The 12,969-nt window shown below is 47.9% G+C and overlaps 1 protein-coding gene across 2 annotated transcripts in view; it reads left to right on the top strand.

Annotated features, from left to right (window-relative positions):
* The window catches only part of LOC121578217 (tyrosine-protein kinase Mer), a 50,935-nt gene that overhangs the window by 21,044 nt on the left and 16,922 nt on the right, over positions 1-12,969 (top strand). For both annotated transcript variants that reach the window (XM_041892429.1, XM_041892435.1), the window contains exons 10-17: positions 1,663-1,798; positions 7,010-7,160; positions 9,803-9,891; positions 10,030-10,125; positions 10,293-10,373; positions 10,629-10,721; positions 10,861-10,979; positions 11,238-11,347. In XM_041892429.1, the coding sequence (XP_041748363.1) occupies positions 1,663-1,798; positions 7,010-7,160; positions 9,803-9,891; positions 10,030-10,125; positions 10,293-10,373; positions 10,629-10,721; positions 10,861-10,979; positions 11,238-11,347 (875 nt within the window). The remainder of the gene's footprint in view (positions 1-1,662; positions 1,799-7,009; positions 7,161-9,802; positions 9,892-10,029; positions 10,126-10,292; positions 10,374-10,628; positions 10,722-10,860; positions 10,980-11,237; positions 11,348-12,969) is intronic.

Here is a 12,969-nt window from a genome sequence, read left to right as displayed (position 1 = left end):
AGCCACCTAAAGGTGGGAGGAGTCAAGTTCAGGAGGTATAAAATCGTATGTTTGTGTTTTTGGCGTCAGAGCTCTCCATGAATAAAAATACAAAAAATCCTTCTTCGTGGTTATGGACCTTGAATCATTTATGATTAAAACCAGAGCCTTACAACCTCTGGTAATGATTCAAGCTCAGGTTGAATTAGAGATAGAAATTCACATGACACGTTGTCATAGAGAAGATGGTACATCATGTTTCTGTGTGTCCTCCGGGCCTCCAGTCCCACTGTCAGCACTTTGGCTAGTGAGAGAGGAACCCCAGATGTTGCCATGCAGCAGTGTTGTGCAACCAAGGGCTTTATCCACTGTCACATGTTCCCCAACAATCCCCCTCTCAGCTGATCACCATGTCTGCTCCCCTAATGGCAACCTACATGTATTCCCTATTTAGGTCACTACTTTTGGCCAGAGCCCAGACCCTATGTGCCCTGGTAATGTGTAGTGCACTACATAGGGAATAAGGTATGATTTGGGACACAGGCCACGCTGCTCACCAGTGTTTTAAAATATTTAAGTCAAAATAGTTTAAAGTATTACTTAAGTAGTTTTTTGGGGCATCTGTACTTTACTATTAATATTTTTTATAACATAGACTCTTACTTCACTACTTCATAAAGAAAATAATGTACTTTTTACTCCATACATTTTCCCTGACACCCAAAAGTATTAATTACATTTTGAATGCTTTAGCAGGACAGGAAAATTGTCCAATTCACACACTTATCAAGAGAACATGCCTGGTCATCCCTACTGCCTCTGATCTTACGGACTCACTAAACACACATGCTTTGTTTGTAAATGATGTCTGAGTGTTGGAGTGTGCCCCTGGCTATCCGTAACACCATCTAAAAATGGCCTATGTATGAAAGACAATCCAGGTCTCCATTTGTTACTGGTTGATGTTCAGTACGATGAAAACCTTTTGAAACATTTCCAGTAAGAGCACAGATTGTAGTTTTACATTGACAGATGTTTTCCTATAGATATATATATATATATATATATATATATATATATATATATATACAGTTGAAGTCGGACGTTTACATACACTTAGGTTGAAGTCATTAAAACTCGTTTTTCAACCACTCCACAAATGTCTTGTTAACAAACTATAGTTTTGGCAAGTCAGTTAAGACATCTACTTTGTGCATGACCCAAGTTATTTTTCCAACAATTGTTTACAGACAGATTATTTCACTTATAATTCACTGTATCACAATTCCAGTGGGTCAGAAGTTTATATATATATATATATATATATATATATATATATATATATATATATATATATATATATATATACTGTATATATTAGTGTTTCTTAATTTTGGTCCTGGGGACCCAAAGGGGTAAACATTGTAGTTTTTGCCCTAGCGCTACACATCTGATTCCACTAATCAAAGGTTTGATGAGGAGTTAATTAGTGGAATGAGTTAATTCATGGAATAGGTGTGTTTGAGAAACCCTGATCTAAACTGCTGAACAGAACCCTGATCTAAACTGCTGAATAGAACCCTGATCTAAACTGCTGAATAGAACCCTGATCTAAACTGCTGAATAGAACCCTGATCTATGATTGTAAACTGCTGAATACAACCATGCTGTTGTGTTCCTCAGATCCGCAGCTCCTCCAACACTGGCGCGGTGGCCCTACAGGAGTTCAACACTACATACGTTGTTCAGGTAGCTGCCGTTACTCAGGCAGGGCGTGGCATGCTCAGTCCACCGGTTAGGATCTTCGTACCAGAGAACAGTGAGTAGACCACACTACATAAGGAGTTCATAACCCATACATATGCATTCATAAGCAGTACATAAGCAGTACACTGTCTTGCTGTTGTTGCAAGACAATAACAAATAGTAAAATGGGCAATACAAGAGTTCAATACGATATAGGAGTACAAGCAAGGCAGGACTAGGGCAAATATGACTTGGTTATGAAGAGGAACCTTCGGATGCATGTCATTTATGGGCTCATACTTCTCCTTACTGTCTGGAATTGTCACGACTTCTGCCGAGGCTGCCTCCCCTCCTTGTTCGGGCAGGTTTCGGTGTTCGGCGTCACCGGCCTACTAGCTACTGCCGATCCATTTATCATCACACAATTTGTCTTGTCTTCAATCACACACACCGCTATGGAGTCAGCGGGAGAGACGCACATGCCTGGAGTCATGGAACGGGTCCAGGAGCATTCAACTATACTAGCCAGCTTGGGTGAAGCGATGAATTGGGTTCTTCAGGTCGTCCAACGCCTGGAGAGGAGAGAGCCCGATCTGTCGAGACCAGCTGGCCAACCGGATCCCTAAACTTACACCCCAGCACCCGGAGGGATCCAGATATCCCGACCACGGGAGTTCGACGGGACAGCGGCGCTGTGCCAAGGATTCCTTCTCCAACTGGAGCTCTACATCCGGCCGGTCCCGGAGTGGGAGAGGGTGTCCGCCCTCGTCTCCTGCCTCTCGGGGAAAGCCCTGGAGTGGGCCAACGCGGTGTGGAACGAAGGAGGAGCCGCGTTGGAGAACTACGGGAAGTTCGCTCGCCTCTTCCGGGCGGTCTTCGATCACCCGACCGAGGGTCGAGAGGCGGGCGAGCGGCGGGCGAGCGGCTGGTCCACCTGAGGCAAGGACTGCGTAGGACTTCGAATTGGAGTTTCGAACTCTAGCAGCTGGGTCCGGGTGGAACGAGCGGGCCCTGATTGACCATTTCCGGTGCCATCTGCGAGAGGACGTCTGACGGGAGCTAGCCTGCCTTGACACCATGTTGGCCTTCTCAAAACTGGTGGACATGGCCATTCGTTTGGACAACCTGCTGGCAACCAGAGGACGTCCTGGAGGAGGTCTGCCCGTTTCCATCCCGGCCGACTCGGATCAAGAACCACATTTCACCACATGTTTTCGTCAATGCTCTTCTGGGTTTGGAGGCGGCAGGCAGGGCACTCTCGCATCACCCCAGGTATCGAACACCCACAGTCGTTCAGAGCCCTCTGCTGCGCACTGTAAAATACACATCTCCATTCCTGAGCACATGGTAGTTCCCCAGTGTAAGGCGCTAGTCGATTCAGGCGCAGCTGGGAACTTTATGGACAGGGCATTCGCACACCGTATAGGCATTCCATTGATTCCCCTATCCATTCCACGCCCCATCAGAGCACTTGATAGTCAACCATTAGGGTCCGGGTTGGTTAAGGAAGTTACTGCACCAGTCACCATGATTACCCAGGAGACTCATTGTGAGCAGGTTACTTTTTCCATTATTGAGTCTCCTGCTTTCCCTGTGGTATTAGGTATCCCTTGGCTAGCACTCCACAACCCCACCTTCTCATGGTGAGGGTTGTGGAGTGTTCTCACAGGGTGGTCGCGAGAGTGTCAGGGTAGGTGTCTAGGTGTTTCCGTTGGTGCAACCACGGTGGAAAGTCCAGACAGTACCTCCACCGTGCGCATTCCCCCTGAATACCTCGATCTGGTGCTAGCGTTCTCTAAAACGCAGGCGACTAAGTTACCACCTCATCGGGCGGGGGATTGCTCGATAAACCTCCGGCTAGACGCTGTACCTCCCAGGAGTCATAAATACCCCCTGTCACAGGCTGAACGGTGGCTATGGAGACATATGTCACAGAGTCCCTGCTCCAGGGGTATATACGTCCCTCCACTTCACCCGGCTCCTCGAGTTTCTTCTTTGTGAAGAAGAAGGATGGAGGTCTGCGCCCATGCATTGATTATCGACCACTGAACAGGGAGACGATAAGATTTAGTTATCCTCTCCCCCTCATTCCTTCAGTGATTGAATCAATGCATGGGGTGCGATTCTTCTCCAAATTAGATCTCAGGAGTGCGTACAACCATCTCTATCTGAGAAGGAGATGAGTGGAAGACAGCATTCAGCACAACCACGGGGCATTATGAATACCTGGTGATGCCCTATGGTTTGATGAATGCTCCCTCAGTTTTTCAGTCCTTTGTGAACGAGGTGTTTCGGGACATGCTTGGTCGCGATGTAGTGGTCTACATCGATGACATCCTGGTGTATTCCGCTACGCGCGCCGAGCATGTGTCCCTGGTTCGCAAGGTGCTGGCCCGACTGTTGGAAAATGACCTTTATGCTAAGGCAGAGAAGTGTATGTTTTTCCAGCAGTCCGTCTCCTTTCTTGGATACCGCATTTCTACCTCAGTTGTGGAGATGGAGGGAGATCGCATTTCAGCCGTGCGTAATTGGCCGACTCCAACCACGGTAAAGGAGCTGCAGCGCTTCCTTGGCTTTGCCAACTACTATCGGAGGTTTATCCGGGGCTTTGGCGAGGTCGCAGCTCCCATTACCTCCCTGTTGAAGGGTGGGCCATCCCAGCTCCGCTGGTCTGCTGAGGCTGACCTGGCCTTCAGCAAACTGCGGGGTCTGTTCACCTCAGCCCCAGTACTGGCCCACCCCGATTCATCACTACCGTTCGTAGTGGAGGTGGATGCTCCGAGGTTGGGATAGGAGCTGTCCTGTCTCAACGCTCGGGTACGCCACCCAAGCTCCGCCCCTGTGCGTTCTTCTCGAAGAAGCTTAGCCCGGCGGAGCAGAACTACGGCGTTGGTGATCGGGAGCTGTTGGCTGTTGTCCGAGCCCTGACCGTGTGGAGGAATTGGCTCGAGGGGGCGAAACACCCATTCCTCGTCTGGATGGACCACCGTAACCTGGAGTACATCCGGACAGCGAGGAGGCTGAATCCTCGCCAGGCCAGGTGGGCCCTATTCTTCACCCGGTTTGATTTCACACTATCATACATCCCGGGTACGAAGAACGTGAAGGAGGACACACTGTCCCGGCTGTATGACACAGAGGAGAGGCCCAGTGACAACACCCCCATACTGCCGGCCTCCTGCATTGTGGCGCCGGTAGTATGGACGCGGATATAGAGCAGGCATTACGCACGGATCCCTCTCCACCTCAGTGTCCAGATGGGCTACAGTACGTGCTTGCTCTTATCCGTGATCATATGATCTACTGGGCACACACGTCACCCTCCTCTGGTCACCCAGGTATCGGCCGTACAGTGCGCTGCCAGACCGGAAAATACTGGTGGCCTACCTTGGCTAAGGACGTGAGGGTGTATGTCTCCTCCTGCTCAGTGTGCGCCCAGAGTAAGGCACCTAGGCACCTCCCAGCTGGTAAGTTACAACCTTTACCAGTTCCTCATCGACCATGGTCTCACCTAAATGTTGATTTCCTAACTGATCTTCCCCTCTCCCAAGGTAACACCACCATCCTGGTCGTTGTGGACCGCTTTTCTAAAGCCTTCCGCCTCCTTCCTCTGCCCGGTCTCCCCACGGCTCTGCAAACTGCAGAGGCCCTGTTTACTCACGTCTTCCGGCACTACGGGGTACCAGAGGATATAGTGTCTGACCGAGGTCCCCAGTTCACGTCCAAGGTCTGGAAGGCGTTCATGGAACGTCTGGGGGTCTCGGTCAGCCTGACCTCTGGGTTCCACCCGAGAGTAATGGGCAGGTGGAACAGGTAAATCAGGATGTGGGTAGGTTCCTGCGGTCCTACTGCCAGGACCGGCCGGGGGAGTGGTCGGTGTTCTTGCCATGGGCAGAATATGCCCAGAACTCTCTCCGCCACTCCTCCACTAACCTAACGCCTTTCCAGTGTGTTCTAGGTTACCAACCGGTTCTGGCACCGTGGCACCAGAGCCAGACCGAGGTTCCTGCGGTGGATGACTGGTTTCGGCGCACGGAGGAGACGTGGGATGCTGCCCACGTTCACCTCCAACGCGCCGTGCGTCGTCAGAAGGCCAACGCTGACCGCCACCGCATTGAGGTCCCCGTCTTTGTACCGGGGGATCAGGTCTGGCTCTCGACCCGGAATCTGCCCATCCGCCTGCCCTGCCGGAAGCTGAGCCCATGGTTTGTGGGGCCGTTCAAAGTCTTGAGGAGAGTCAATGAGGTTACCTATAGGTTATTACTCCCTCCTGATTACGGTATTAACCCCTCGTTTCATGTGTCTCTCCTCATGCCGGTGGTAGCTGGTCCGCTCCAGGAGTCTGAGGTGCGGGAGGTTCCTCCACCTCCTCTGGACATTGAGGGGGCCCCGGCGTACTCTGTCCGTTCCATCCTGGATTCGAGGCGTCGGTTGGGGGGCCTTCAGTACCTCGTGGAGTGGGAAGGGTACGGTCCGGAGGAACGGTGCTGGGTCCCGGTGAGGGATATCCTCGATCCCTCCATGTTACGGGATTTCCACCGTCGCCATCCGGCTCACCCTGCTCCGCGTCCTCCTGGCTGTCCCCGAGGCCGGGGTCGGTGCGCTGCTGGAGCCGCGCGTCAAAGGGGGGGGTGGTACTGTCACGACTTCCACCAAGGCTGCCTCCCCTCCTTGTTCGGGCAGGTTTCGGCGTTCGGCGTCACCGGCTTACTAGCTACTGCCGATCCATTTATCATCACTCCATTTGTCTTGTCTTCAATCACACACACCTGTTCCTTATCCCTCATTAGTCATTGTATAAGTGTTCCCTCTGCTTCCTTTTCTGTGTGGGTGATTGTTTATTGTGGAGGTTAGTGAAGCTCTGTGGAGCTCGTGTATTTTGTATCGACGGGAGAGTTTCCCGTGTGCCTTGTATTTTCCAGTGCGCCTGTTTTGTGCCCTGGAGTGTGTTTGACGCATTTCTGCGTAAACCTGTATTTTTGTGGATTAAAGCCTGTTATTCTGTGATTTACCCTCCTGCGCCTGACTCCTTCAACACCACCTCATCATAGGAATGTCCTCAGCTTAAAAGGTCTGTTGATTTTAAATCACTGCTACAGCTCCTCAACTGGGACACTTAAGACCCAGATTGAAATGATGGGGAACACTTCAGAGTACAGACTGGGAGAATGAGGAGGACGTTTCTCTATCTCATCAACATTCTATTCTACGTTGTACAAGGCTGTGTATTCTGTTCTATAAATCAACCATACTTTGATTTGATTGATTGCCTGTTGTGTTCCAGGTTGGCCCCTGTCTCCCTCCTCCATTCCAAACACCAAAGGATCAGACTCTGTGTACATCGTACTAGGGGTGGTGTGTGGCTTCTGTATCCTGCTGCTAGTATTCTGGGCTGCTTTCTACATGAGAGGCAGGATACTAGACACACGCTTTGGGTACGTTTCCATGCTTCTTCACATATTAAAGTTGTAATTGTATCATGGTGTAGAAGGTGTACACTGATGTACTATAGGATAGCTCAGCTCAGTGTTCCTTCCTCTGTAACTTACCAGATTGTTTATTTAGCTCCTAGTGAAGCAAAGGGTCTCACCAGTGCATTTCCAGCCAGTGAATTCTGTTTTGGCAGTTTTCTTCACCTGATTTGCAGCAGGTATAGAAGTTACTATTTATTATGTATTTAATCCCTGGAGTTGGTGAGGTGAAACGGTGTATTGGTCACTCTGCTTTTCTCAGTGGAAGTGGTTGTAGGCAGGGATAAAGTTACTCAGTACATTTGGATGCCTTGTTAATAAAGCAGCCTGGTTCCCTCTTAATTACCAACAACACCTGCAACTGAGGTAAAGGTTGCAAAGATTGTACTGCCTTGGTCATGTTCATTAGGCACCAAATGGAAGAAAACAGACTCAAACAGCTGGACTAACTCAGCAGTGAGATCTCGGTGGTGTTAGTCAGGGCAGACTAAGGAAAACATTTTCAAATGTTTTGCAACAGAAAATGAAAATGGGCCTTTCTCATTAAACAAACCCAGATAGTCCCTCCCTGTGTCAGTCTATTTTCTTCCAATTGGTTCCTAATGAACACAACCATCCCTGGTCTTACTGCTGATGACAGAGGTAGTCCAGCTGTGCTGGAAAGAAACACCAAAACAACACTCTCCACGCCTCTACTCGCCACTCCAATACTCTCCACTCCACTACTCTCCTCTACTCACCACTCCTCTACTCTCCACTCCACTACTCTCCTCTACTCACCACTCCTCTACTCTCCACTCCACTACTCTCCTCTACTCTACTCTCCACTCCACTCCACTACTCTCCTCTACTCACCACTCCTCTACTCTCCACTCCACTACTCTCCTCTACTCTCCACTCCATTCCTCTCCTCCCCTCTCCCCTCTTGTCCACTCCACCCCTATCCTCTCCCCTCTTGTCCACTCCACCCCTCTCCTCTCCTCCTCTCCTCCTCTCCTCCCCTCTCCCCTCTTGTTCACTCCACCCCTCTCCTCTCCTCCCCTCTCCCCTCTTGTCCACTCCACCCCTCTCCTCCCCTCTCCCCTCTTGTTCACTCCACCCCTCCCCTCCCCTCTTTTCCACTCCTCTCCACTCCACTCCTCCCCTCTACTCTCCCTTCTTGTCCACTCCACTCCAACCCTCCCCTCTCTCCACTCCTCTCCACTCCACTCCTCCCCTCCTCAACACCAAAACAACCCACTCCTCTCCACTCCACTCCCCTCCTCAACACCAAAACAACCCACTCCACTCCACTCCTCTCCTCAACACCAAAACAACCCACTCCACAACACCAAAATAACCCACTCCACTTCACTCCTCAACACCAAAATAACCCACTCCTCTCCACTCCACTCCACTCCCCTCCTCAACACCAAAACAACCCACTCCACTCCACTCCTCTCCTCAACACCAAAACAACCCACTCCACAACACCAAAATAACCCACTCCACTTCACTCCTCAACACCAAAATAACCCACTCCTCTCCACTCCACTCCACTCCCCTACTCAACACCAAAACAACTCACTCCTCTCCACTCCACAACACCAAAACAACCCACTCCTCTCCACTCCACTTCACTCCTCTCCTCAACACTAAAACAACCCACTCCTCTCCACTCCATTTCTCTCCCCTCCTCTCCGCTCCACCAAAATAACCCTCTCCACTCCAGTCCTCTCCACAACACCAAAACAACCCTCTCCACTCCACCAAAACAACCCTCTCCACTCCTCTCCTCCTCTCCTCAACACCAAAACAACCCTCTCCACTCCACCAAAATAACCCTCTCCACTCCTCTCCTCAACACCAAAATAACCCTCTCCACTCCACTCCTCAACACCAAAATAACCCTCTCCACTCCTCTCCTCCTCTCCTCAACACCAAAACAACCCTCTCCACTCCACCAAAATAACCCTCTCCACTCCTCTCCTCAACACCAAAATAACCATCTCCACTCCTCAACACCAAAATAACCCACTCCTCTCCTCAACACCAAAATAACCATCTCCACTCCTCAACACCAAAATAACCCACTCCTCTCCTCAACACCAAAATAACCATCTCCACTCCTCAACACCAAAATAACCCACTCCTCTCCTCAACACCAAAACAACCCAATCTCCTCTCATTTCTGCTGTCTCTGTTCTGGAATGTATGAAGTTAAAGAGGTGACTTAGTGTTGCCATTCAGGATATACAGATACAAATGTGTCACGCGCCAAAACTAGCAAACAATCTCTCATCTCTCAGAGGCAGGAAAACATCAGGTCATAGAGCTAGCTTCCTGCTTCCAGATGAATTCTCAATCTAACCTCAACCATTACAACTCAGAGGCAAACCCTTGTTGATGTTAGTGAGTTAGTAACTCACTCTGGCTGCATTCCAAATGGCACCCTATTCCCTATATAGTGCACTACTTTTGACCAGGGCAATTCTGGACACACGAAGTAAGAGAGTGATGGGTTTTGAGAAGGAGGCAAGGAGAGAGGATGCGAGGAATTAAGGAAATACAAAAAAAATTATTCTGCTCCATGGTAGTAACTTGTGTCTCTCTGGCGCCCCCTGCAGTCAGATGTTTGGAAGTGCAGAGAAGCTTCCACCCATCGTCCAGTACAGGCCCCAGAGGTCCTACAACCGATCAACCATTGAAATCACACGTACGTTAATAAAAGTTATACTCTAATCTATACTTTATGTTCCTATTAACATAAATTGGATAATTGTTTTATATCTATATCCACAGCCCAATAATAACAATATGAGCTCTATTTTCCCGTCTTGGTCTCCCTCTGTAGTTGGTAACCTGGGTGTGAGTGATGAGCTCCAAGCCAAACTACAGGACTTCATGATTATGAGAAACCTGCTTTCCATCGGGAAGGTTCTGGGACAGGGTGAGGATGACATTCATTTTATTATTTATTGCACAAAATGATTAGCCTCTTTATATTATAAAGTAGGTGGAATAAAACATTTTCTCAATCAAATGTAATTTATTTGTTGCTACTTGTAATTTATTTCTGACTGTTCTCTCTATAGTAACCCATTGTTTATTGACCAGGTGAATTTGGCTCTGTTGTGGAGGGACGTCTGAAACAACCGGACGGAGCGTCTGAGAAAGTGGCTGTGAAGACCATGAAACGTGAGTTTCTTCAACCACTGTCAGTTTACTTTAATTGGGCTTATCTAACGATGCCCATTCATTTTATGTCAGATTCAGAGAGATGAATTCCACAGCCTGGTCCCAGATCTGTTGGGCCGTATAACCAGCCCCAATGGCGTTCATGCCATTTTTGGCATACCAATGACCACAGGAATTGGCAAGACAGCGCAAACAGATCTAAGACCAGACTAAATAACACATACAATTTATATTAATGTCCTCTTTGTTTTCTAGTGGATAACTTCTCCCAGAGGGAGATAGAGGAATTCCTGAATGAGGCTGCTTGCATGAAGGACTTTGACCACCCTAACGTCATCAGGCTGCTAGGTACCGTAGGTCTTCTCTGCTGCCATCATAGGCCATCCGGCTCAGTCCTGGTCCGTTGAAGACAAATGACTTTGTAACCTGTAAACAGGTTAATATTATATGGTATTAACCTGGTATTCCATTGACCTGCTCCTACTAGGTGTTTGTCTTGAGGCGGGGTCTTGTCACTTCCCCAAGCCCATGGTGATCCTGCCCTTCATGAGGTATGGAGACCTCCACAGCTTCCTGCTGCGCTCACACCTAGGAGACAATCCATTGGTGAGCTATCCGATGCTTTCTGAGGACCACATTGGAAAGAAATGCTGTGTTGTCTGAATATGGTTAATGATGTTGTAATGACGTTGTAATTTCTTCTTTTTCTTCTTCTTCTTCTTCTTCTTCTTCTTCTTCTTCTTCTTCTTCTTCTTCTTCTTCTTCTTCTTCTTCTTCTTCTTCTTCTTCTTCTTCTTCTTCTTCTTCTTCTTCTTCTTCTTCTTCTTCTTCTTCTTCTTCTTCTTCTTCTTCTTCTTCTTCTAGTTCCTGCCCATTCAGACGCTCCTGAAGTTTATGATTGACATCGCCATGGGGATGGAATACCTCAGTGGGCGGAACTTCCTCCACCGCGACTTGGCTGCACGCAATTGCATGTAAGTTTACAATTCCCCTGAACCAGAGCTATATATATATATATACACAGTGCCTTGCAAAAGTATTCATCCCCCTTGGTGTTTTTCCTATTTTGTTGCATTACAACCTGTAATTTAAATGGATTTTTATTTGGATTTCATGTAATGGACATACACAAAATAGTCCAAATTGGTGAAGTGAAATGAAAAAAATAACTTGTTTCAAATAATTCTAAAATATAAATAACGGAAAAGTGGTGCGTGCATATGTATTCACCCCCTTTGCTATGAAGCCCCTAAATAAGATCTGGTGCAACCAATTACCTTCAGAAGTCACATAATTAGTTAAATAAAGTCCACCTGTGTGCAATCTAAGTGTCACATGATCTGTCACATGATCTCAGTATATATACACCTGTTCTGAAAGGCCCCAGAGTCTGCAACACCACTAAGCAAGGGGCACCACCAAGCAAGCAGCACCATGAAGACCAAGGAGCTCTCCAAACAGGTCAGGGACAAAGCTGTGGAGTAGTACAGATCAGGGTTGGGTTCTAAACAAATATCTGAAACTTTGAACATCCAACGGAGCACCATTAAATCCATTATTAAAACATGGAAAGACCGGGCCGCCCACCAAAACTCACGGACCAGGCAAGGAGGGCATTAATCAGAGAGGCAACAAACAGACCAAAGATAACCCTGAAGGAGCTGCAAAGATTGGAGTATCTGTCCATAGGACCACTTTAAGCATACACTCCACAGAGCTGGGCTTTACGGAAGAGTGGCCAGAAAAAAGCCATTGCTTAAAGAAAAAAATAAGCAAACACGTTTGGTGTTCGCTAAAAGCCATGTGGGAGACTCCCCAAACATATGGAAGAAGGTACTCTGGTCAGACGACTAAAATTGAGCTTTTTTGACATCATGGAAAATGCTATGTTTGGTGCAAACCCAACACCTCTCATCACCCCGAGAACACCATCCCCACAGTGAAGCATGGTGGTGGCAGCATCATGCTGTGGGGATGTTTTTCATCGGCAGGGACTGGGAAACTGGTCAGAATTGAAGGAATGATGGATGGCGCTAAATACAGGGAAATTCTTGAGGGAAACCTGTTTCAGTCTTCCAGAGATTTGAGACTGGGACGGAGGTTCACCTTCCAGCAGGACAATTACCCTAAGCATACTGCTAAAGCAACATCCCAGTGGCTAGATGTGCCAAGCTTATAGAGACATACCCCCAAGAGACTTGCAGCTGTAATTGCTTCAAAAAGTGGCTCTACAAAGTATTGACTTTGGGGGGTGAATAGTTATGCACGCTCAAGTTTTCAGTTTTTGTCTTATTCCTTGTTTGTTTCACAATAACAAATAATTTGCATCTTCAAAGTGGTAGGCATGTTGTGTCAATCAAATGATACAAACCCCCAAAAAATCCATTTTAATTCCAGGTTGTAAGGCAACAAAATAGGAAAAATGCCAAGGGGAGTGAATACTTTCGCAAGCCACTGTGTGTGTGTGTGTGTATATATATATATTACACACACACAGTACCAGTCAAAAGTTTGGACACACCTACTCATTCAAGGGTTTTTCTTTATTTTTACTATTTAACATTGTAGAATAATAGTGAAGACAACAAAACTATGA

This window comes from Coregonus clupeaformis, chromosome 1, assembly GCF_020615455.1.
Source record: "Coregonus clupeaformis isolate EN_2021a chromosome 1, ASM2061545v1, whole genome shotgun sequence".
NCBI classification, from domain to species: domain Eukaryota; kingdom Metazoa; phylum Chordata; class Actinopteri; order Salmoniformes; family Salmonidae; genus Coregonus; species Coregonus clupeaformis.
The sequence above is the reverse complement of the archived record's forward strand: the minus strand, read 5'-3'. Positions and strand labels throughout refer to the sequence as shown.